This window comes from Nyctereutes procyonoides, unplaced genomic scaffold (genome assembly GCF_905146905.1).
Source record: "Nyctereutes procyonoides isolate TBG_1078 unplaced genomic scaffold, NYPRO_anot_genome, whole genome shotgun sequence".
NCBI classification, from domain to species: domain Eukaryota; kingdom Metazoa; phylum Chordata; class Mammalia; order Carnivora; family Canidae; genus Nyctereutes; species Nyctereutes procyonoides.
Genome location: NW_026575125.1, coordinates 80,983,801 through 81,010,357, shown reverse-complemented (window position 1 = coordinate 81,010,357; position 26,557 = coordinate 80,983,801). Strand labels below are relative to the sequence as shown.

Genomic DNA, 26,557 nt, shown 5'->3' with positions numbered 1-26,557 from the left:
ATTGGTCCTTCTAATTTTATGTAAGAAATAACCTGATAGACCACATATCCCACTTAGTTCTGTTTCTCTCTTTAGTAATGGGACACATGTATTTTTTTGGTGATACCTCACCTTAGTAGGTTATTATGATAACAGGAAATGAAGTGTCACATGTCTTGAGAGTGAGAAGCCTATCTACTGCTATGGCTTCCATTAGTCATCAGAGAAAGGCAGCGGTTCTTATTTGCTTGATTTTTATAAACTGACAGTAGAGATTTTTTTTTAAAGTTTTATTTATTTAAATCACCTCTATACCCAACATGGGGCTCAAACTCATGAGCTTAAGAGTCATGTGCTCTTCCTACTGAGCCAGCCAGGTGCTCCAACAGTAGATATCTTTAAGGATATTAGCATTACCCAATTTAAGTATAACTTTATCTTTGGTTATTGCAGTGGTAAATCACACTTTAAATTTTTAAAGTTAACTGGTACATAAAAATTTAATTCATTTTTGTTAACAGAGTTTTAAAAAATAGAGTTTATTTTGTAGAGCAGTTTTAGGTTCATGGCAAAAGTGGGGAGAAGATACAGAGGTTTCCCATACACTCCCTGCCTCTACAATGCATAGGCTCCTCCATTTTACCAGCATCTCTAATCAGAGTGGTACATTTGTTATGATTGATGGATCTACTCTGACACATCATTATCATCCAAAGCCCATAGGTTACATTGGAGTTTACTCTTGGTACTGTACTTTCTGTGGATTTGGACAAATGTATAATCTTTGGTATCACCATTTTAGCACCACCGCTACAGGATCACCATTATAGTACCATAAAGAATATAAGCTGATTTTTATTTTATTTTTTTAAAGATTTATTTATTCATGAGAGACACACAGAGAAAGAAAGAGACAGACAGACAGACAGAGACAGAGACACAGGCAGAGGGAGAAGCAGGCTCCATGCAGGTAGCCCGACATGGGACTCTATCCCAGGTCTCCAGAATCATGCCCTGGGCTGAAGGCAGCACTAAACCGCTGAGCCACCCAGGCTGCCCTATAAGCTGATTTTTAAAAATTTACCAATCTTATAAAATGTTTATTTAATTGTGATAATGTGCCTGTGGATTCTCGGCCATTTTGGTGTATCCTGGAATTGAAAGGAGGTTACAAGCTTACTACAATATACCACCTTGAAAGTGGAAGGCTCAGTGTGCTGTTTAAAATTAGCATGTTAGAATTGTGGAGTTGAAGTCACCTGACAGATCAAGTCAACAACAACAATGGAACACAAGGAAATGGAGGGAAGTGATGGATGGAGAGGTCTGTTATCCTGATCATGGCGATGGTAGCACAGGTGTTTGCATATGTCCAGATACCAAATTGTATGTGTTAAATATGTGCAGTTCTTTGTGTATCAAATATACTTCAATAAAGCTATTTTTAAAACATAGAAGCAGTTTAGATAAACATCTCATCCACATAACACTTGTCAGCCCATAGTAGATAAATTAACAGCAAGAAACAAATTTATGTCACATTACAGTTTTAAAATACTGACATATCCAGCATTTGGTTAGAGTGTGAATCTAGGCACTTAATAAACAGGGAGTTTCAATTTTACTCAACTGTTAGTATCATAGAATGACAAGAATGTAATGTTGATAATAGCAGTTCTCTTTACTGGTAGGCTAGAAGATACTTTCAAGCAATATTTAGTTTTTCTAATACACTTTCTCTGTGTATGACTATTCTAATTGTATTTATTGAAATGTAATGTGTTGTCTGTTTTTTTTAATCTAACCTTTTTAAGTGTGTATGTTATCTTTTTTTAATTTCCTTTTCCCAATAACACATTTTTCTTGTATTTTCCAAAAGCATCCATCCATAAATTATTGGGGGGAGGCCCTCACAACACATAGTTTGAGAAGCACAACTTTAGCATAGAGGTCAGTAAATTACAGCCTGCTGTCTGTTTCTGTAAATAAAGTTGGACTGGAACACCATCATGACTATTTAACAAGTGTCTATGGCTGGGTAGTTTTGGCAGAGTCTGTATGGCCCTCAAAGCCTAAAATATTTACTGTCTGGTCCTTTGCAAAAAGAGTCTGCTGACCCCTGTTCAAGATGGCTGTGTCTAATAAAGGCCTCTCTATTTTCCTCTTCCAGTCATTCAGTAAGCAAAGATAGCACTGGAGCTCAGGACTTCTAAGATGATTAAACACCCCTGCTTTCAGACAGAATGAAGCTTAGATACTATCTAGATATTACCTTTGGTAGGGAGTGAAGTGCTTATAAACCCCTCCACATGGTCTCTCTCTCCCTTTCTCTCTCAGTATCTGAAAATTCCCATCTAATTTTGATTAAAGAGAATCAAAGTATAATCCAATCCCGATAGGGCAATAGGCACTAAATCTGGAAGACCCAAAAGAGTCCCAAAGCCAGACACATGACAAGTGTTCTAACTACAGGCATGAGTGAGCGAGTGAGTCAGAGAGAAAGGACCTCTTACACCATTCTTTTCATCTAACTGCACATTCAGTACTTTGCAAAAATGATTTCCTATAGAGATTTCAAGAAGCAATGATAAAAACAATAGAAAAGGTTAATTTTGGTTTGGTGTTCTTTGGATTTTACTTGTTGCTTGGAAGCTAATCTTAAAATAATCTGTTAAATGTATAATGATTATCTAACTCAGTGTCCATGGTTCAGTTTTTTATAAAATACAATTATTTTTATAACCAGGTAAAAAAAGATCAGGTCCAGTGGTTTCCAATCAGGCATGTGTATGTCACCTGTGGAGCCTTCACCCCTTTCCAGACACAGAGTTTTCAGAGCTAGGGACCAGAGATAGTGTTTTTGTTTAAGTTCCATGGGTGATTCTCATGCCCACCAGTAGTTAAGAGTCACAATCAGGTCCAGCCATCGCATTTTAAAGATGAGAAGACTGAGGCCTGAGGAGTTTGCACACAATACTCTATCCTCCCAATTCTCCAAAGTCCTGGATAGCTTTCCTCAACACAGTGGAAGGGAAGGAGTAGACAGGAATTGGGTTGAGCATCCAGAAAATGGGCCAAATTGAGTTTGAAATTCTCATTGCAGGTAACCACAGTTTGATCGGTACTTTGTGTGATTATCAGGAGAGAGTATTCTATGTAGTTTATCATGATGCAAAAAATCTTAAAAATCTTCATCTTTGTTTAGCAATCTAACTTTTAAACTGAAGAAAATATGGTTCTCTTTCATTTGTTTAGTGAGCGTCCCTCCAAATAGACCAACTCCTTCGGACATGGCTATTGTCATGTATACCAGTGGTTCTACTGGCCGACCCAAGGGAGTGATGATGCACCATAGCAATTTGATAGCTGGAATGACAGGCCAGTGTGAGAGAATTCCTGGACTGGGGTAAGAGAGAATTCTTCCACTTTCTTCTTAAAGATCAGAGCTCATGTTTGGCATTCTCTAAACTCGATCTGTATTAAAATGGCAAGATTATTGATGTTTCTAATTACCACACCTTTTTAAGAATGGCTAAAGTGTTTTTCTCGTTTTGTTTTAGACCAAAGGACACATACATTGGCTATTTGCCTCTGGCTCATGTACTAGAATTGACAGCAGAGATATCTTGCTTTACCTATGGCTGTAGGATTGGATATTCTTCTCCACTTACACTCTCTGACCAGGTGACAAGCTTTTCACTATACTAGCATGATCATATTAAGTGGCATTGTTTGGCTGACAACGTATTACTGAAACTGGAGATATTTTAATTCTGTGAAAGCCTTCTCCCTGACATCAGAAATAGCTCCCATGGGCAAATATGTAGCTGCAGAAAATAATCTTGTGGATTTGTTAGCATCAATATACACCTTTTTAAATGATTTGAAACTAATTCATCTTGTCTTTATTAGATGTTGATTCTGGATAGCTAGGATAGAGAACATGAATGCACTGAGCCTTTTTGATACATGATCCGCAAATAGTGGTAGGTTTTTTGGGAGGCGATGTGGTGGGAGGATTGGGGCCCAGTTTGACTCTGCGGTTTCTCTAGCACTGTGGTATTCACTAGCCACATACTGAAGAAGAGATCATCACAATTAGATGAGCAGAATTTCACCACTCAGTTGCCCTAGCCACATTTCAAGGTCTCAATAGTTACGTGTCACTAGCAGCTCCCACACTGAACAGCACAGGGACCAAACATCTCCATCATCGTGGAAAGTACTGTTGCATATCCAAAGGCAATGCTTGGCTTTGTGCCCTGAGTCCAGGTTCTCCCTTCTCCCTGCTGTTGACAGTAGGAAGGCCAACAATGGTAGAGCTCACTCCTGTATTGGAAGCCCATTTGAAATCACACATCTAGTACCTACTGTCCACAGTTACATGGAGTTTGTTCTTTGGATGAGTTGCTATAGAAAAGTGTCAGCCAGACATTGGGGCAAAAAAGAGTTTCTGGGGTTGCTGTGAGGTCCCAAATGCTGAGGGATAAACTGAGTGTAGGTGGAATGACTTGATTCTTGGGGCAGCTTCTGACACTTCTGCCCCTAGGGGCCCACTATGATTTAGGCAGTGCTGTCTTTTATTTGGGAATGTCTGTAAAGCATGCAGTTGGCAAGAAGACGTGGTCCTTGATGCTCACAATTAGAAATTATAATACTTTTTTTTGGTAGAATTACCATTTTAGGAGAGATTAGGTTAGTTATGTAATATTAAGGCGAAAAGGTTAATTGGATGTGTCTGAATTTGAGATTCCAGCCATCTTTTTGAAAATTTGTTTTTGGATGTATAACTTAACGTGCACAAATCTTACATGCGCCACTTGATTGGATTTAATATACACATAGAGGCTTCTGTGGCCATCAATATCTAGATTAAGAAAAAAACACTGGGGCACTTGGGTGTCTCAGTTGGTCGAGTCTGACTCTTGATTTCGGCTCAGGTCATGATCTCAGGGTCGTGAGATGGAACCCTGCATTGGGCTCCATGCTCAGTGGGGAATCTGCTTGAGATTCTGTCTCTCCCTCTCCTTCTGCCCCTCTCCCCACTCTAATATAAATAAATGAATCTTAAGAGAAAAAGGACATTTCTAGGATTCCAGAATATTCCTCATGTCCCTTCCTAGTTATGACCACCTCCCCCCAACCCCCAGGATAATCCAACCACCTCTTTAAAAATTTATTTATTTATTTATTCATGGGAGACACACACAGAGAGAAACAGAGACATAAGCAGAGGGAGTAGAAGCAGGGTCCATGCAGGGAGCCCGATGTGGGACTCCCCCTGAGCTGAAGGCAGATGCTCAACCACTGAGCCACCCAGGCGTCCCCCAACCACCTCTTTTAAGTGGCTTTTTCATGAGAAAATGTTTTGGGTTCTAAACAGCTACATACTTGATACTTTAAAGAACACAACCTGTTTGTAAATTGGAAAGCTACTGGATTAACCACTCAACAGAAAGTTCACATTTAAGATCTGTTAGAACAGGGTGGAGAGAATAAGTAATCAAGTAAACTAATAAACCAGACTTGCTCAAGTTGAGTTTAAAATAGACCTGTGAATGAAACTGCAGCTTGAATTGTAAAACAAAATTTGTAGGGGACTTTATAATGGTAAAGAAAAAGAAAAATCTGTGGTGATTACATTTCAATGCACTGCAGTGGGTTTTTCTTATGCTTAATATATTTTGAAAATGTGAAAAGAATTTCAGTAAGCTTTGAGTGTGATTCACCCCCCCCAGGAAAGTTTGGAAGCCCAGGACTAGCAACCCTTGTTTTCACTGCCTTTCTGAAAACAGTTGCCTCGATGTAGGGAAGTGGGCAGATGGACTGAATGTCCCATCCACCCTTTTCATGAACTTTATAATAAAGAGTCTCAATCTCAAGAATCTAAAACCCAGGAATCTACATCACATCAGAAATCAGAAAAATGGGGGAGGCTTGAGGCACCCCATATGAAGCCAGCAGATAATTGTGATGTTGTCATAACTAGGGTTATTGCAGTTGTGATTAAGACAAGAGAACTAGGGATGCCTGGGTGGCTCAGTGGTTTAGCACCACCTTCAGTCCAGGGTGTGATCCTGGAGTCCCAGGATCGAGTCCCACATCAGGCTCCCTGCATAGAGCCTGCTTCTCCCTCTGCCTGTGTCTCTGCCCCCCCCCCTCTGTCTCTGTGTGTGTGTCTCATGAATAAATAAACTGTTTTTTTTTAAAGAGACGAGAGAACTAACTGATACCATTACCCAGAATAATAAAGACAGTGAGGAGGGGCTCCTTGTGGCTACTGCTCCCTGGAACAGCTCTCTAAAACAACAAGTGGTCAGGACCACAGTCGGGGCGGGGGGAGACAGCTCTTACTCAAAGGACATAAGAGTCCATCTATGTCTCCACAGGGCAGCTCTCCCTTGTGTGGTATGTATGTGGGGATGTAGGTTTCCACCTGCAAATGTGCACACGCTTGCACATACATGAAACAAGTAGTTTTTTTATTTCCCTTATCCGTCTTAAAGTAGGATAAAAGCATTTGAGTTCTGCCAGCAGAACCTTCTAAATGATGAGGCTGGTGCTGCTGGCAGATCACACTGTTTCTTAAGAGTTGGTTTTCTTCCTGCCGTGTCAACATGACTCACAGAGCCTACATCTGAACTATAGACTAATGAACTGCATTACAGCAGATTCTTATTTTAACTTGTAAATTTTATTTATTTAAATTGTTTTTAGAGAGGGGGGAGCAGAGGAGGAGGGAGGCAGAGAGAGAATCTTAAGCAGGCTCCACACCAGCTATGTGAGCCTGACATAGGGCTCGATTTCATGACCTGAGATCATGACCTAAGCCAAAATCAAGAGTCAGAAGCCCAACCAACTGAATCACCCAGGACCCCAGCCTGTTTCTTATTTTCTTTTTTTTTTAATTTTTTAAAATTTTTTTAATAAATTAATTTTTATTGGTGTTCAATTTACCAACATACAGAATAACACCCAGTGCTCATCCCGTCAAGTGTCCCCCTCAGTGCCCGTCACCCATTCACCCCCACCCTCCACCCTCCTCCCCCCTCCACCACCCCTAGTTCGTTTCCCAGAGTTAGGAGTCTTTATGTTCTGTCTCCCTTGCTGATATTTCCCACATATTTCTTCACCCTTCCCTTATATTCCCTTTCACTATTATTCATATTCCCCAAATGAATGAGAACATACACTGTTTGTCCTTCTCCGATTGACTTACTTCACTCAGCATAATACCCTCCAGTTCCATCCACGTTGAAGCAAATGGTGGGTATTTGTCGTTTCTAATGGCTGAGTAATATTCCATTGTATACATAAACCACATCTTCTTTATCCATTTGTCTTTCGATGGACACCGAGGCTCCTTCCACAGTTTGGCTATTGTGGACATGGCTGCTAGAAACATCGGGGTGCAGGTGTCCCGGCGTTTCATTGCATCTGAATCTTTGGGGTAAATCCCTAACAGTGCAATTGCTGGGTCATAGGGCAGGTCTGTTTTTAACTCTTTGAGGAACCTCCACACAGTTTTCCAGAGTGGCTGCACCAGTTCACATTCCCACCAACAGTGTAAGAGGGTTCCCTTTTCTCTGCATCCTCTCCAACATTTGTTGTTTCCTGCCTTGTTAATTTTCCCCATTCTCACTGGTGTGAGGTGGTATCTCATTGTGGTTTTGATTTGTATTTCCCTGATGGCAAGTGATGCAGAGCATTTTCTCATGTGCATGTTGGCCATGTCTATGTCTTCCTCTGTGAGATTTCTCTTCATGTCCTTTGCCCATTTCAGGATTGGATTGTTTGTTTCTTTGCTGTTGAGTTTAATAAGTTCTTTATAGATTTTGGAAACTAGCCCTTTATCTGATATGTCATTTGCAAATATCTTCTCCCATTCTGTAGGTTGTCTTTTAGTTCTGTTGACTGTATCCTTTGCTGTGCAAAAGCTTCTTATCTTGATGAAGTCCCAATAGTTCATTTTTGCTTTTGTTTCTTTTGCTTTCGTGGATGTATCTTGCAAGAAGTTGCTGTGGCCAAGTTCAAAAAGGGTGTTGCGTGTGTTCTCCTCTAGGATTTTGATGGAATCTTGTCTCACATTTAGATCTTTCATCCATTTTGAGTTTATCTTTGTGTATGGTGTAAGAGAGTGGTCTAGTTTCATTCTTCTGCATGTGGATGTCCAATTTTCCCAGCACCATTTATTGAAGAGACTGTCTTTCTTCCAGTGGATCGTCTTTCCTCCTTTATCGAATATTAGTTGACCATAAAGTTCAGGGTCCACTTCTGGGTTCTCTATTCTGTTCCATTGATCTATGTGTCTGTTTTTGTGCCAGTACCACACTGTCTTGATGACCACAGCTTTGTAGTACAACCTGAAATCTGGCATTGTGATGCCCCCAGATATGGTTTTCTTTTTTAAAATTCCCCTGGCTATTCGGGGTCTTTTCTGATTCCACACAAATCTTAAAATAATTTGTTCTAACTCTCTGAAGAAAGTCCATGGTATTTTGATACGGATTGCATTAAACGTGTAAATTGCCCTGGGTAACATTGACATTTTCACAATATTAATTCTGCCAATCCATGAGCATGGAATATTTTTCCATCTCTTTGTGTCTTCCTCAATTTCTTTCAGAAGTGTTCTATAGTTTTTAGGGTATAGATCCTTTACCTCTTTGGTTAGGTTTATTCCTAGGTATCTTATGCTTTTGGGTGCAATTGTAAATGGGATTGACTCCTTAATTTCTCTTTCTTCAGTCTCATTGTTAGTGTATAGAAATGCCATTGATTTCTGGGCATTGATTTTGTATCCTGCCACGCTACCAAATTGCTGTATGAGTTCTAGCAATCTTGGGGTGGAGGCTTTTGGGTTTTCTATGTAGAGTATCATGTCATCGGCGAAGAGGGAGAGTTTGACTTCTTCTTTGCCAATTTGAATGCCTTTAATGTCTTTTTGTTGTCTGATTGCTGAGGCTAGGACTTCCAATACTATGTTGAATAGCAGTGCTGAGAGTGGACATCCCTGTCTTGTTCCTGATCTTAGGGGAAAGGCTCCCAGTGCTTCCTCATTGAGAATGATATTTGCTGTGGGCTTTTTGTAGATGGCTTTTAAGATGTCGAGGAAAGTTCCCTCTATCCCTACACTCTGAAGAGTTTTGATCAGGAATGGATGCTGTATTTTGTCAAATGCTTTCTCTGCATCTAATGAGAGGATCATATGGTTCTTGGTTTTTCTCTTGCTGATATGATGAATCACCTTGATTGTTTTACGAGTGTTGAACCAGCCTTGTGTCCCGGGGATAAATCCTACTTGGTCATGGTGAATAATTTTCTTAATGTGTTGTTGGATCCTATTGGCTAGTATCTTGTTGAGAATTTTTGCATCCATGTTCATCAGGGATATTGGTCTGTAATTCTCCTTTTTGGTGGGGTCTTTGTCTGGTTTTGGAATTAAGGTGATGCTGGCCTCATAGAATGAATTTGGAAGTACTCCATCTCTTTCTATCTTTCCAAACAACTTTAGTAGAATAGGTATGGTTTCTTCTTTAAACGTTTGATAGAATTCCCCTGGGAAGCCATCTGGCCCTGGACTCTTGTGTCTTGGGAGGTTTTTGATGACTTCTTCAATTTCCTCCCTGGTTATTGGCCTGTTCAGGTTTTCTATTTCTTCCTGTTCCAGTTTTGGTAGTTTGTGGCTTTCCAGGAATGCGTCCATTTCTTCTAGATTGCCTAATTTATTGGCGTACAGCTGTTCATAATATGTTTTTATAACCGTTTGTATTTCCTTGGTGTTGGTAGTGATCTCTCCTTTCTCATTCATGATTTTATTAATTTGAGTCTTCTCTCTCTTCTTTTTAATAAGGTTGGCTAATGGTTTATCTATCTTATTAATTCTTTCAAAGAACCAACTCCTGAATTTGTTGATCTGTTCCACAGTTCTTCTGGTCTCAATTTCGTTGAGTTCTGCTCGAATTTTAATTAACTCTCTTCTTCTGCTGGGCGTCGGGTCCACTTGCTGTTTTTTCTCTAGCTCCTTTATGTGTAAGGTTAGCTTTTGTATTTGAGTTCTTTCCAGTTTTTGAATGGATGCTTGTATTGCGATGTATTTCCCCCTCAGGACTGCTTTTGCTGCATCCCAAAGATTTTGTACGGTTGTATCTTCATTCTCATTAGTTTCCATGAATCTTTTTAATTCTTCCTTAATTTCCTGGTTGACCCTTTTGTCTTTTAGCAGGATGGTCCTTAACCTCCACGTGTTTGAGGTCCTTCCAAACTTCTTCTTGTGATTGAGTTCTAATTTCAAGCCGTTATGGTCTGAGAATATGCAGGCGACGATCCCAATCTTTTGGTATCAGTTCAGACCCGATTTGTGACCCAGTATGTGGTCTATTCTGGAGAAAGTTGCATGTGCACTTGAGAAGAATGTGTATTCAGTTGAGTTTGGATGTAAAGTTCTGTAGATATCTGTGAAATCTATCTGGTCCAGTGTATCATTTAAAGCTCTCGTTTCTTTGGAGATGATGTGCTTAGAAGACCTATCCAGGGTAGAAAGAGCTAGATTGAAGTCACCAAGTATAAGTGTATTATTATCTAAGTATTTCTTCACTTTGGTTAATAATTCGTTTAAGTATTTGGCAGCTCCCACATTCGGGGCATATATATTGAGGACTGTTAAGTCCTCTTGCTGGATAGATCCTTTAAGTATGATATAGTGTCCCTCTTCGTCTCTCACTACAGTCTTCGGGGTAAATTTTAGTTTATCTGATATAAGGATGGCTACCCCTGCTTTCTTTTGAGAACCATTTGAATGGCAAATGGTTCTCCAACCTTTTATTTTCAGGTTGTAGGTGTCCTTCTGTCTAAAGTGAGTCCCTTGTAGACAGCAAATAGATGGGTCCTGCTTTTTTATCCAGTCTGAAACCCTGCGCCTTTTGATGGGGTCATTAAGCCCGTTCACGTTCAGAGTTACTATTGACAGATATGAGTTTAGTGTCATCATGATATGTATTTAGTCCTTATTTTTGGGGATTGTTCCACTGAACTTCTTCTTAAAGGGGAATTTTAAGAGTCCCCCTTAAAATTTCTTGCAGAGCTGGTTTGGAGGTCACATATTCTTTCAGTTCCTGCCTGTCTTGGAAGCTCTTTATCTCTCCTTCCATTCTGAATGAGAGCCTTGCTGGATAAAGTATTCTTGGTTGCATGTTCTTCTCATTTAGGACCCTGAATATATCCTGCCAGCCCTTTCTGGCCTGCCAGGTCTCTGTGGAGAGGTCTGCTGTTACCCTAATATTCCTCCCATGAAAGTCAGGGACTTCTTGTCTCTTGGTGCTTTAAGGATCTTCTCTTTATCTTTGGAATTTGCAAGCTTCACTATTAAATGTCGAGGTGTTGAACTGTTTTTATTGATTTTAGGGGGGGATCTCTCTATTTCCTGGATCTGAATGCCTGTTTCCCTTCCCAGATTGGGAAAGTTTTCAGCTAGGATTTGTTCAAATACATATTCTGGCCCTCTGTCCCTTTCGGCGCCCTCGGGAACCCCAATTAAACGTAGGTTTTTCTTCCTTAGGCTGTCATTTATTTCCGTTAATCTGTCTTCATGGTCTTTTAATTGTCTCTTTTTTCCTCAGTTTCCCTCTTTGCCATTAACTTGTCTTCTATGTCACTCACTCGTTCTTCCACCTCATTAACCCTCGTCGTTAGGACTTCTAGTTTGGATTGCATCTCATTCAATTGATTTTTAATTTCTGCCTGATTGGATCTAAATTCTGCAGTCATGAAGTCTCGTGAGTCCGTTATGCTTTTTTCTAGAGCCACCAGTAGCTGTAGAATAGTGCTTCTGAATTGGCTTTCTGACATTGAATTGTAATCCAGATTTTGTAACTCTGTGGGAGAGAGGGCTGTTTCTGATTCTTTCTTTTGAAGTGAGGTTTTCCTTCTAGTCATTTTGCTCAGTGCAGAGTGGCCAAAAACAAGTTGTATTGGGAAAAGGAGAGAAAGAGAGAGAAGGAAAGAAAAAAAGAAAAAGAAGCAGAAAGAGGAAAAAAAGAGAAGAAAAAGAGAAAGAAAAAGAAAGAAAGGTGAAAAAAGGGGTGGGGGAAGCAATCAGAAATCAAAAAGAAAAGAAAAAAGAAAAAAAAAAAACAAAACACGGGGGAGTATCTTCTGATTCTGTAGACTTTAAGTCCCTTGACTTCCCCTGGAACTGGTCCGTCTAGCTGGTCTTCTGGGGGAGGGGCCTGCTGTGCTGATTTTCAGGTGTTAGCACTTGGGGGAGCTGCTCTGCCCCTGCCTGCTGCAGGGCTCAGCGGGGGTTGTTTACCCCGTGAGGCCCCAGGAGGAACAGCCGCAGTTGTTAAGGCAGCTCTGGAAGCCTGGATTCAGCCTCCGCAGGAACTACGGGGCTCTCTGTCTGCAGGGCCTGGAGGCTCCGGGGCGGGGCCGCTGATCTGCTCAGCTCGGGGCAGGAGTGTCCTTGCTGTCCTGGGCCCTCCAGGCCTCTGCCTGTCCCGGGGCAAGGCCGGATCCTGGGCTGTGTCCCAGCGCCCTGTGCTCCGGGGCCTGCGATTCGCGCTCCCGGTCGCGCAGCCGCCGCTCTGCGGAGCCGCCCGAGCCCCTCCGAGCTGCTCCCGGCCGCGCAGCCCCCTCCGTGCTGAGCCTCTTCCTCTGCGGGAGCCGCCGCCGCCGCGGCCGCCGAGCTGCTCCCGGAGCGGCGCAGCCCCCTCCGCGGAGCCACCGCCTGAGCCCCTCCGAGCTGCTCTGGTCCCGCCGTGCGCGCTGCAGCCCTTAGGGAGCTCAGCGCACTCTCCGGGGCGCAGGTGTCTGTTAGTGTCCCAGGGAGCTCGAGGCATCCCCGCCCTCCTGGGTCCTGCTCTAACTCCCTGCGAGCCCCTTTCCACCCGGGAAGGTTGGTGCAGCTCCTGCTCCTCCGGGACGGGGCTCTCCTGTCCTGGGGACACTCGCCCCGGCCTCAGCCCGGCTCCTCGCAGGGCCCCTCCCCCTCGGAGGCCTTTTGTTCCTTTATTTCTTTTTCCCCGTCTTCCTACCTTGATAGAAGCGCGAACTCTTCTCACTGTAGCGTTCCAGGTGGTCTCTCTTTAAATCTCAGGCCGAATTCGTAGATTTTCAGGATGATCTGAAGGTTTTCTAGGTAATTTGGTGGGGACAGGTGATTTGGGGACCCTGCTCTTCCGCCATCTTGCCCCTCCTCCTCTCCTTTGTTCTGAATCAACATTTCAACTCACAGGAAGGCTGAAATCGTGCTAGAAGAACTAATCTACAGGCTAAAACACTTACGTTCTAGACTTTTGTAGGTTATGAAAATTTGAACCTGTAAATCCCAGGGCAGTAGAGGAGCAAATTCCATGTGTGAATTTGTCACTGTCAGTGTTAATCCTCAAATTACAGCATTTTTTTTTTGTGAAGGTTGGCTTTCCTGATTGTATTTACTTTTTCTTTAATGTAGTCCAGCAAAATTAAAAAAGGAAGCAAAGGAGACTGTACTGTACTGAAGCCTACACTCATGGCAGCTGTTCCAGTGAGTATAGATTGTAAATATCATTTACTGCTCCCACTCAGACTTTTTAAAGGGTAATACTCTAAGGGACTTGTGTATGGTTTTAAATTTTGATTTTACTTTGTTGGGAATTATGGCAAGTGTGTTCATCTAAATCTCTCATAAACATTGGGAAGGATTAGATGGCAAGCTTCTGAAATGTATACCTGCTTAAGTGGTGCTGATACTTGACAATCAACGGCTAAAAATGACCTGAGTTCAGATCACCTCATGTGAGAATCAGTCATAATGTTTCAAAGGAAAAAAAATGTTTCAAAGGGAGAAGAGATTCTAAAGATCATTTTTGTATCATGATAATTTTTTTAAAAAAAACATGAAACGTAGGCCATCCCAGAGAACCAACACAGCATATCCAAGGTTATGGAACTGAGTCTCGGATCTGATCCTCCCAGCCCTTAGAGTGACCAGGAAACTGGCACTGAAGAGAGCTTCCAGAGAAAAAAAGATAACTTCTAGATATTTAAAATCCTTATGTGAAATAGTGCCTTTTACGAAAAGATGATACTGGTTGTTGGCCTTTTAAAAAAAAAGATTTTACTTATTTATTTAAGAGAGAGGAGGGAGGGGGAGAAGCAGGCTCCTTGCTGAGCGGGGAACCCGATGCAGGGCTCAATCCCGGGACCCCATGACTGAGCGGAAGGCAGATGCTTAACCAACTGAGCCACCCAGGTGTTTCATTTTTTGGCCTTTTACTAATAAATTCTGAAATACTTAACACCCTGTTTCATACTTGCATAATCAAATATATTCTAGCACTTATTTAGGCTTGGGAACTCTAGTGGGACTGTGTATCATGACTTGCTTATATTATGATCAGATTTGAAGTCTTATCCCAGTATCTTTCTCAGAACTATTTTTGCACACGGAAAGTCAGAGATTAGATTGTGAAGTGTTCAGCCCAAGTTTTCTAAGAATTAGAGATGGAAGTTACTTTTTTTAAGCCTCTAACTACAGAATTACCAAATGACCAAAGAATTAAGATAGGTCAGAGTGACCTTTGCCTTTTTATTTAGAGGTGCTGTAGAATTCAGCAAGTTTACAAGCTTCAAGAAGCTTCTCATTAAAGCATACGAAAGTGATGCTAGTGATAGCACTCCTGCTTACTGTGTTCTAGGCACTGTGCTAAGTGCTTTAGATGAATTCTCTCATTTAATCCTCCCTAAGACTCTTCTAGGTGGGTCCTGTTTTCCCAGTTTCATAAAGGAAAAAACTTGCCTGAGGTCACAGAGCCCATAGGTGCTAGAGTTCAAGTGTGAACTGAGTTGTCTTAATGACTATGTCTGTCTGCTTAGGATTCTTTTGGTTGGGGAAGCAATATTTTGGGTTTATTACCCAAAGTGCAGGGGTCCCTAGTAAACCGTATCAGAGAATGTAGGGAAAGAAAGGGGCCACAGACTATAGGAAGTAGTATCTGAATTTAGGACCCAAGAATAAACAGGAGTTAGCTGATAGGCTGTGTATCTTCTAATTGGACATTGGCCATTCTTCTTTACTTTGTGTCTTAGAAGGCTAACTTCTGTGGATGAGTTACCAGGGCATTGCTTGACTTCTGATTTCTGGTTGGGTTCAGCCAATTATTTGGCACTCAGGAGAGATCACAGGTCAGGGGGAGAGAAAGGGGGTATTCTGCACACTTAGTGCCTTTTCTCCTTCCCTTCTGGGCTGTGATTTTGGAAAGCTGTCAGGTGCCCATTGGACAATCTCTTTCCCCTTGGCTGTAACCTTGCCCATAGCTGTTGTCCTAACCAGGTTCCAGTAATACTTCTCTCCACTTACCTCTTCGGATCTAGTGATAATAAGCCATCTCCCATATTGGTGATCCACTGATGCTTCACCCAACTTTGTTGGTTCCCTTAGCTCCTCCTCCTCCTCTGTAGATAGGCCTTTAAAAAGGCCTATATGTATATATATATACACACACACATATACACACACACACACACACACACCAAGAATTGATAGATTATATTTTCTTTACTGTGTCAGAATAAAAGATTCATTTAGTATCACATATTCACATAGTCAAAAGAGGGAATTTAGAATAAATCACTGCTTCTTATAAGCAGTGACTCAGTTGAACATCATGTAATTATCAGGTTGAAGTAGAGGGTGACTTCATGTACTAACAATAAATTCTGCCAACTTATTGTAACTGTATCATTTATGTTCCTTACTCACTGAGGCCTTTCTGTGCCTATGACTTGCATCTACTGGAAGGAGCAGTGGAGGTAGTTCTCACACATCTGTCTCATTCCCATATGCTTTTTTTTCCCACCCAACATCCTGTTCACTTTTATAAGAGGGGTAGTTATGGGATATTAAAAGTCTTTTAGGGGAACTTTTGGAATTTCTCAATCACAGATCTAGTCAAATATTTCAGTTATATAATAATGATTCCATCTGTGGAAATGGACGTTGTACCATGCTTGAATCCTGTAGTAGCTTCTCTGCACCCCCATTAGTTTTATTGAGATACAATTGATGTAACATTGTATCAGTTTAAAGTATACAATGTGATGATTTGATATATGTGTAAGTTGTGAAATGCACCCATCACCTCACATAGTTACCATTATATGTGTGTGTGATGAGAACATTTAAGACCTACTCTTTTAGCAACTTTCAAATATATAATACAGTGTTAGCTATAGTTACCATGCTGTGCTGTACATTACATTCCCAGGACTTAACTAATCTTCTACCTGTAAGTTTGTACTCTTAGACCAATATCTCCTATTTCCGCCACTCCCTTGCTTCTGGCAACCACCAGTCCACTCTCTGTTACTGAGTTTGGCTGTTTTAAACTCCACATATAAGTGAGATCATACAGTATTTGTCTTTTTCCGTCTGTCTTATTTCGTTTAGCATAATGTAAAAGATGGCTTTGTTGTCTTCATTTGTGAACAGCTCTATTCTGATATCGGAAGAGCCATTCATAAAGTTATTCATTGTAGCACAACTGAATTTACCCTAATGGCTACTTTAAATATTTAAAACCAGATATTTATAAATAGATGTGCTTTGTGCAATAATTCTTGTTAATTTGTGATTAACAAAAACATTTCTAGAAAACATTTAGTGATAGTCTGGGCTTTTTGCTTATCTATTTTTTTTTATGTATTATCTTGGGAGTCACTATATCCCAAACCTTGTCCTGCTTTTAGTTTTCCAAGAAGCTGTGAGCAAGAATCCTATATTCTTTTTTATTATCTTAGGTTCTATCGAAAGGGAATCAAAATGCCTAAATTATAGGGACAGAAAACTCTGTAAGTAAACTTTTTAAAGAAATACTGTAAATAAAAAAAAAAGAAATACTGTAAATCTTTCTGCCATGCACTGAGTCACAAGGTAGTAGTGAAAAAAAGCCATCAGGATTAGATTCACCCTAGTTGGGTGTTCTGGTGCTATTTGAAAATAAGTGAATATATTTGAAAGAAAAGAATTAAAAAAGGTTTTTATGGGGGAGGTGAATGAATTACAGTCCTGTTAACATTAAAAAATTTTTAGATAAAGTTAGTGTATAGAACTGAAAAACCCCTATACTTGTCCCTAGTCTTTTTGAAATCATGAACAAGTACATTTAGTAAAATTAATTATATAATAAATATATCCATTGTGCTGAAGACTTTTACCTAAGATGACATAAACAAGGTATCTTCACCTAAAGACTGTTTCAGTGTTGGTGTAATTCTTTTCAGATTATTGAATATTTTGCTTACCTTTTAGGAGATCATGGATAGAATTTATAAGAATGTTATGAGCAAAGTCCAAGAGATGAATTATATTCAGAAAACACTGTTCAAGTTAGGGTATGATTACAAATTGGAACAGATAAAAAAAGGATATGATGCGCCACTTTGCAATCTGTAAGTACATTTCATAGACTCTATAGTGTGAGCCTTTAAATCTTCTTGTGTATTTATATCTGGAAACTGAATAAGTAACTGGCAAGTTAATTTAGTTTGAGCATTACCATCATCATAAGGTTGCATTTCTCTTTTATTTGCTTCTAACCCTCATTGCTTATATAGCCAACACAGAGGATCCTGAGCTCTGATCTTGGCAATTTAACAAATTTTAATAATCGAGTAAATATTTAAAATTCAATGTTAATATCTGGCCTTGTGAAGAAGAACTAGACTTTTGAATCAAGACATTTGAGCTTAAGGGTCATTTCTAACTAAAAGTGGATCAAGATTTTATTATGCATGAAGGATTCTAATTTATTGTATTCATAAAACAGTATAATAAGTAGATGAATATAACAGCTATTTAAAATGCAGTGCTGGGGGTGGAGACACGGAAACATTTTCCATTAAGAGAGAAAAAATATCGATAATGTTCTAAAGAGAACTGTAACTTATTTTCCTTTAACATCATCGTTTTCTTTCATTTACTATATGTGAAACCAATTTCCTGACACTGCACTCTTTTTTTTTTGCATTTTTAAGAGTTTTTCTGGCATTTTGAAAAATTAAAATATAGTCGACATGTAACATTCCCTTAGTTTCAGGCATACAACAGAGTGATTCGACCCCTCTGTACATTATGCTGAGCTCACCACAGGTGTGACTACCATCTGGCATTTTCTGGCATTTTTTTTTTCAAAGCGTTTTGTGAACATCTCACTTTGTTAACTTCTTGTTAATCACCATGATGGTTCTCAAACTTAGGTGTCCAACCAAAGTTGAGAAATCTTACTCAGAGCTTATAAATTAAGATGTCACCAAGAACAATGTATGCAGTATTAAAATTATTCCCCCCTCCTCTTTTTTTCAAGGTTACTATTTAAAAAGGTGAAGGCTTTGCTGGGAGGGAATGTCCGCATGATGCTGTCTGGTGGAGCACCACTGTCTCCACAGACACACCGATTCATGAATGTCTGCTTCTGCTGCCCAGTGGGTCAAGGTTATGGACTGACAGAATCATGTGGCGCTGGAACAGTTACTGAAGGTGAGTGTTGGTAACATGGCAAATAATTCGATGTCAGTTGCCACCAATAAAACCCATTTGCACTAGCTTTGGGAGCCATGGCACTTTTATATCTCATAAGTAGTATCAGATTCAGGGCAAACCTTGAATAGTTGGAGTTTTTTGAAATTTTTATTTGAACCATCATTTGTGCCCTTTATTTTGGAGCCTTGTAAATATTGATGCCACTCAGTCCTCAGAATTCTTCACCCTGGGCCTTTAATCTTTACTCTCTAAATGATTACTTCCTGGGAGAACTACACTCTTGGAATAAAGTATCATTCTTATGCTCCCTCTTGAATGCATATCCCAGTCCTGACTTCTTGTTTGTTTTCTCTTCTGGTATTTTCATCATCCTTTGGCAGGGTTTCTCAACCCTGGCACTACTGAAATTTTGAACCAGATAGTTCTTTATTGTTTGTGCTCTCCTGTGCATAAAGATGTTTAGCAGCCAGATGGATACCAAGAGTAACTCACTCCTCCCAGTAGTGACAGTGGAACAACTGGAAACATTACCAAATATCCCCTGAGGGGCAAAATCATCCTGGGTTGGCAAATACTGGGTAAAATAATATTTTGGGGATTATCCCACTTTTACTTAAACTTACTGTGTCCAGAATCAGTGCCATCATCCCATACCATCTCTCCACCTCACAGATTGTTTGCACACAGTGGTATTACCATCCTTAAGGTCATTGAAGGCATTAGCTTTGAAGTCATCTAACTGTTTATTTTTCAGTGTCTTTAACTTCTGTTGGGTCCTCCCACTTCTCCATTGGATTGTTCCTCCCCCCGCATGCTGACTTTGGCATTGAGCCTTTTATTACTTCACACTGCTCTGAGGTAACAGCCTTTGGACTGCTGTGCCTGCCTTTATGATATCACTTCTGATTGATCCCGTGTACTTGGGTTAGACACCTCCATCTCAAAACCTGCTTCATCCCTGGCAAACCTAGCTTTCCAGACATCTTTGATCTGGCGTCATCATCCCCATCCATTATTTCCCACATCTCCACATACATACCTGGCTCTGCTCTCCAGACAAGCCAATCTCCTCATTCTTTCTCATGTGGGCATTCTTGCTCTCACCTATCTATATTTTCTCTTCCCTTCTCATAGAATGCCCTTTTGGCTAACTGGTCACAGCTGCCTTTTCATGCCCAACTCTTCAATTAGGTCTTTCCCAATGGTTTCTTTAAACAAAGATTTTATTTATTTGACAGAGAGAGAGCGAGAGAGAGTGCCACACAAGCAGGGGAACAGCAGAGGGAGAGGGAAAGACAGGCTCTCTGCTGAGCAGGGAGCCTGATGTGGGGTTCAATCCCAGGACCCTGGGATCATGACCCCAGCTGAAAATAAATGCTCAACTGACTGAGCCAACCAGGCATGATTTCATTTTACATTGATCTTTCTAGTCTTTGGGGTGCTGTTGTGCTCACTGCCGGTACCATGCAAGTGACGATTTAAATGTGTTCTAAGTTGTTTCATGTGCATTTTGGCCCAGGTTGTTTGTAAGCTCACTGAGGGCACAGTCTCCTTCTTTAGATGTTTTCTTTTTTTTTTTAATTTTTTTAATTTTTTTTTTATTTATTTATGATAGTCACAGAGAGAGAGAGAGAGGCAGAGACACAGGCAGAGTGAGAAGCAGGCTCCATGCACCGGGAGCCCGATGTGGGATTCGATCCCGGGTCTCCAGGATCGCGCCCTGGGCCAAAGGCAGGCGCCAAACTGCTGCGCCACCCAGGGATCCCTTTAGATGTTTTCTCTTTTCAGTGCTTAGTTTCACGCTAGGTACAATATTGATGATCTATAATACTTGATGATGCATAATAGGGCATCCAAATTTCAAAAGGAGAGTATCATCATCATCATCATCATCCTCCTCATCATCATCATCACCATCATCATGTTTGGTAATAACAGCTAATGTTTATGGAAAACTTATTTTGTGCCAACAAGTGTTAAGCACCTTCCAAGCATCTTCTCATTTAATCCCTATGGCATATCCCTACAAGAAGTAGGTTTCCTTACTTTCCTTACTTTCTCCATGTATTAGATGAGGAAATGGAGGCTTTGTGTGGGGTTAAGTAATTTGTCCAAGTTACATAGTCCATCAGTGAGTGGTAGAGAAGGAATTGCAATCCAAATCTGTCTTACTGGAATCCTAGGTGGATAATGGTGGAGCCAACTCCCCTACTTTAACAGAGGATTTTGTACTTAATTATCTGAAAGACAGCCTGTTGAGAAGCAAAAATGATGTAACACTGCAATTGACTACACTGTTGAAATGAAGTTGAAATATTGAAATGTTGACTACACTTTGCACTCACAATGGCCTCTTTCTTGTCATCTGTGAGACTCCGGCTCTGACTCCAGTATTCCTGGTCTCCCTTGGGCACAAGTCTGAAATGTGGTATGCTAATATCTTTGTTACATTTTCCCTCATAGTTACTGACTATACTACTGGCAGAGTTGGAGCTCCTCTTATTTGCTGTGAAATTAAGCTGAAAGACTGGCAGGAAGGTAAGAATTTTATGACAAGCTCTACTGCTTTAACAAATGCTGAAAACCACTGTAAGCCTCAAATACCCAGGCTTTAAAGTGTTAGGTTGTCTGTGGTAGCAAGTGAGCCTCTCCTTCTGCTTATTCCTTGTTCTTTCTTTCTCCTCAGTAACATCTTCAGGTCCCGAAGATGAAAAGAAAATCTCTAGAATCTAGGCACAATGATTGTGAACTTGAGAATACTTGATGGTAAAGAAGAAAAACTTTCTTAGTGGGGCATTCCCTGGGTTTGGAGAAGGAGATATATCCTAACATTTGAAGCTCAACTTTGCTAGTTGGGCCAGGAAATGAAATCCCATGTGTTTTTTTTAAGATTTTATTCATTTATTTATGAGAGCCACATGGAGAGAGGCAGAGACATAGGTAGAGGGAGATGCAGGCACTCCCTGCGGATAGCCTGATGCGGGACTCGATAGCAGGACCACAGGATCATGCCCTGAGCTAAAGGCAGACGCTCAAACACTAAGCCACCCAAGTGCCTGGAAACCCCAGGTTTTTAGGGGATAGACTGACTGATCACACACACACACACCCCAACCCCTTAACTCTTGATCCCAGCAAACATTTTCACAGTTGAGACTCAATTCTGCTGTTTGGATAATTTTATTTGTATATGTAATTGCAAAGGGAAGCATGCACTTCATATACATGGGTAATACACCTTTTGACAAATCAGCTAAAGACATTTAAAGCTCTTGTTTCTTTGGAGATATTATGCTTAGAAGATCTGTCATTATGCTATATGTTGGCAAATCGACTCCAATAAAAAATGTACAAAAAATTTTTAAAAATCAGCTGAAGACAAAAATACATCAGTCTTCCTGATGAAAATTGTGAAAAACACGAAATGTGTGCATTGACCACAAAATAATTTAACAGCCTGGCCTTGCCAGATAAAGCAAAAGCAATTAAAAAGCTAATCATTTCAAAAGGGAATTACTCACCTTGGGATGGAGCCATAGACAGAAAATGTAATTGACCTTCTAGGGACAATTCCCTTAAGTTGTTCAAACCCAAGAAAATGAATGGGCTTTGACATGAACTCGAAGTCCCTAAAATTGTTTCTCCTCTGTGAGTTTCTTATGATGTGTGTTATTGTCAGCGCTCCATGAGCAGACAGCCACTTCTTTTTAAAAATGGCATTTGAAATCCAGTTGCATTCCCAAGAGTTTTACAACTTGAGCGTAAGCCCTCTTGATTCCTCCTATGGTCATTGCCGTTCCAGTTCTAGGATAGAAATCCGCAGAGAACATAGGCACTATGGGCATGGCTGTATTGAGCCTCAGCATCACAGTTGTTTTATTAGATGGGTTATTTATGAGGCCGTGAAATCAGAGAAAATACAGTATATCATTACAACTTGGTAAGACAAATTTTGCCTCTAATCTTCATTTTCTGATTATCTGGAATTGTGCTTTAATGTCCGTTTTGGGGAGTGGGTCCATTTTTGGAAATGTATTTGGAGATTTCCTTGCTAAGAAGGAAACTTTGCTTCCTTTTTTGGTAATATTTTACTTAAATTCAATTGTTAACATGTATAATACTCGGTGCTCCTCTCATCATATCTCCTCCCCTTCTGCAACCCTTCATTTGTTTCCCAGAGTTGGGTGTCTTTCATGTTTTGTCTTCCTCTCTGATTTTTTTCCATTCAGTTTCTCCTCCTTCCCTTATGGTCCCTTGCACTCTTTCTTATATTCCACATATGAGTGAAACAATCCAGTCATGAAATGGGCAGAAGACATGAACAGACATTTCTCCAAAGAAGACCTACACATGGCCATCAAGCACATGAAAAAATGCTCCACATCACTTGCCATCAATCAGAACCTGTGCTTTCTATAATAGGAATGAGCTTAATGTTTTACATACAGTGGGTTTTGTCCAATTGCAGTGTTGTCTAGTGTAAAAATGTAAAAGCAGCTAACAGCTGAAAGGAACTCTGCTTTAATCCTTTTAGAACATAAAATCCAACATTTCAGGTTGTGGATTCAGGTTTTTTGTATATTTCCCTTAAAGTAAGCTTTATTCAGTAATGAATAGGAAACAAATAGTGGTAAAATACTTTAGAGTTATTGTCAATTATTTCAGTGTTCTCTTATTTTTTTTAAAGATTTTATTATTCATGAGAGACAGAGAGAGAGGCAGAGACATAGGTAGAGGGAGAAGCAGGCTTCCTGTGGGGAGCCTGATACTGGACTCGATCCCAGGACCCCAGGATCATGACCTGAGCCAAAGGCAGAGGCTCAACCCCTGAGCCACCTAGGTGCCCCAATAAAAATTTAAATAAAATTTAATAACAAAAATAATAAAATCTCCTTAGGAAAAAAATCTGAAATGCATTAATATCGGCATATTAGTAATTATAACAGCTTCAAGTGTTAACCTTCTTGGGGGTACTTTTGTCTTAACAGAGTTCTGTGAAGCCCAACTTCTAATGATATTCTAAGTGTGAAATTTTTTGGTTGTTGGGAATGTTTGCATAGGTGGTGGTTGGTGATCATCATTGAGCCTTCCTTGGTACTTCTGAAAGTACAGTTACCCATGATCCTCATGTCAATGTGAATAAATATAAACTAATATTCTCCCATAAAGTGACATAAAATTTGATAACGCAGAAACCTATTAGCATAGGAGTTTTGAGAATTAATGCAAGTACTTTTTGTGTTACGACAGTAACTAATTTCATTTCATGGCTTCCAGGCGGTTATACAATTCATGACAAGCCAAACCCCAGAGGTGAAATCGTGATTGGTGGACAAAATATCTCCATGGGATATTTTAAAAATGAAGAGAAGACAGCAGAGGATTATTCTGTGGATGAAAATGGCCAAAGGTGGTTTTGCACTGGTGATATTGGAGAATTTCATCCTGATGGATGTTTACAGATTATAGGTCAGTATGTTCTTTTTGTGAGAAAACAAAGAGTGTTCAGAGGTGGTATTTTTTGGTCAGCTACACATGGTGTACTATATAACCATCTACTGTTAACATACCCTACCTAGTATATCATAGAATAGAATTCCTCACCATTTACCTCCCCACTCAAGAAGCAGTGTGGACATGTTACTTTCCCTAGAGGCTATTTTTATGGCTCCAGCGATCCTTGAGCCTTGGAAAATTATAAATCCTTAACAGCAATTCATTCTTCTGAGAATGTCAGTTGGTTTGGCACTGCCCTTATTGAGCCTACGGAAATAGACTTTTAACTCCAAGATAGCCCTATGTTTATTCACTTCAAGCAGGCAGAACCTAAAATAAAAATGTGACTAGTTAGCTGGAAAGGACCATTCTGTAAGCTGCCAGTCAGGTCCTTCTTGAGCCATTAAATTTCCTCAGTCCTATCCTAGTGGTCCATTTAAATCTATCTCTGGACCCATATCTGACCTGAATATAGTTAGTTCCTGGGAAAAGTGGTTCTTCATCTAGAAATTAGATCTGCTGGGGAAATCCCCATAGGACCAGTCCCTTTCCTTCCCCCACCCCTGCCCCCTTTTTTATGGGTCCTTATTTGCACTGGAATCAAAGGCAGTTTCTGTTGGCACCTAGAATGGGTTCCCAGGCTACGGATAGGCAAGTTGGCACTCAACTCAAAGTTGTAAGGCAACCAATGATTATTCAGGCTGTGCCATCCTGTGCCAGGAGCACTGTCATTTTAACAAGATCATGTCATATATGGAAAATGGAGAATGAACATTTATTACCATGTTCTGTATACCAGACATGGTGCTACATGCTTGTATGAGGTAGGTATCAGTATCTCTGATAAAATTGAGGGTTGGGGAGGTCAGCTGACCTGCCCAGGCTCACATAGCTTGTAATGGGCAGAGCTGTTATCCAAATCTTATGCTCCAAGATCCTGTTCCTTCTATTAAGTTTATTATGGTATTTAAGATTATAATAAGATATTGAAGCATTCTGTATGGGGTAGAACATTTGAGCCAGTACTTCTTCAGCTAGGTATTTTCTTTTTAATTGATGTGTATGGACAAGCATTATATATAACAAGATTTTAGGAGAAGTATCTTTGTGAATAAATATTAAGGCAGTGATACTGAAACAATATCAGAATTGTGCACACTTTAAGAAAACAGACTGTGGATAACATTCTTCACAACTGACGTCTAGATCGTAAGAAAGATCTGGTGAAGTTACAAGCAGGAGAATATGTATCTCTCGGGAAGGTGGAAGCTGCACTGAAGAACTGTCCACTCATAGACAACATCTGTGCTTTTGCCAAAAGGTAATTTTAAAAGTTGCATTTGTGCTTCCTTATACTTAGAATAAAAGGACAACTGGAAAACATTTTGATCACTCATAATCATAAGATAAATAACATTTAATCAGCGTTGGGGAATGTAACATGTTTCTGAAAGTTCAACAACTTGAAGATCATTTGAGATGATTCAGACATTTTCACGAATTCTTTTTAAGATTTTATTTATTCATTCATGAGAGACAGAGAGAGAGGCAGATATACAGGCAGAGGGAGAAGCAGGCTCCATGCAGGGAGCCTGATGTGGGACTCAATCCCGGGTCTTTAGGATCACACCCTGGGCTGAAGGCAGGCGCTAAACTGCTGAGCCACCCATGCTGCCCTTCACTAATTCTTTGACACCAACTGTGTTTTGCCATAAATACTTAGTTAGCCATGCCAGAAAACTTACTTCACTTAACATCCTTAACGACTGAGATAAGTTGTTAAGTAATTTTCCTAAGAACATAGCTGGTACAAGTTTTCTAAATCAAATACCTAAGAGATTGGGCCATTTTCTTGATATGTTAATAGAATTCATATTTATGGGCTTTATCACACCCTTTAAAAAAACTATAATTGTAAAAAAATCCCACAGAACATAAAAGTCATCTTTTTTTAAAAAAAGGTTTTATTTATGTATTCATGAGACACACACACACACACACACACACACAGAGAGAGAGAGAGAGAGAGAGAGAGAGGCAGAGACATAGGCAGAGGGAGAAGCAGGCTCCATGCAGGAAGCCAGATGTGGGACTTGATCCCAGGGCTCTAGGATCATGACCTGAGCCAAAGACAGACGTTCAACCACTGAGCTACCCAGGCATCCCTAAAAGTCATCATCTCAGCCATTTCTAAGTATACAGTTGACTAGTGTTGTGTATGTTCACATAATTGTGCAGTTAGTATCTGGAACTTGTTATCTTCCAAGACTGAAACTCTAGCCACTAAACAACTCCCCATTTTCCCTGGACCCAGTCCCTGGCTCCCACCAATTCCTTCCTGTTTCTGTGAATTTGACTAGTCTACATGCCTCATCTAAATAGAATCCTACAGTTTTTGTCTTTTTGTGACTGGCTTCTTTCACTCCGTATAATGTCCTTAGGATTCATCTGTATTGTACCAGGTGTCAGAACCCCCCTTCCTTTTTTGAGCTGAATAATGTTCCATTGCATGTATAGACCATATTTTGTATATCCATTCATCCAATGATGGACAACTTTGGT

At 40.3% G+C, this 26,557-nt stretch overlaps 1 protein-coding gene across 6 annotated transcripts in view; it reads left to right on the top strand.

The window, feature by feature from the left end:
* ACSL4 (acyl-CoA synthetase long chain family member 4) overlaps positions 1-26,557 on the top strand; it is an 86,013-nt gene that overhangs the window by 42,936 nt on the left and 16,520 nt on the right. For all 6 annotated transcript variants that reach the window (XM_055337472.1, XM_055337476.1, XM_055337475.1 and 3 more), the window contains 8 exons: positions 3,235-3,385; positions 3,540-3,663; positions 13,433-13,504; positions 17,270-17,409; positions 18,324-18,496; positions 20,963-21,037; positions 23,777-23,968; positions 25,202-25,316. In XM_055337472.1, coding sequence (XP_055193447.1) covers positions 3,235-3,385; positions 3,540-3,663; positions 13,433-13,504; positions 17,270-17,409; positions 18,324-18,496; positions 20,963-21,037; positions 23,777-23,968; positions 25,202-25,316 — 1,042 coding nt within the window. The remainder of the gene's footprint in view (positions 1-3,234; positions 3,386-3,539; positions 3,664-13,432; positions 13,505-17,269; positions 17,410-18,323; positions 18,497-20,962; positions 21,038-23,776; positions 23,969-25,201; positions 25,317-26,557) is intronic.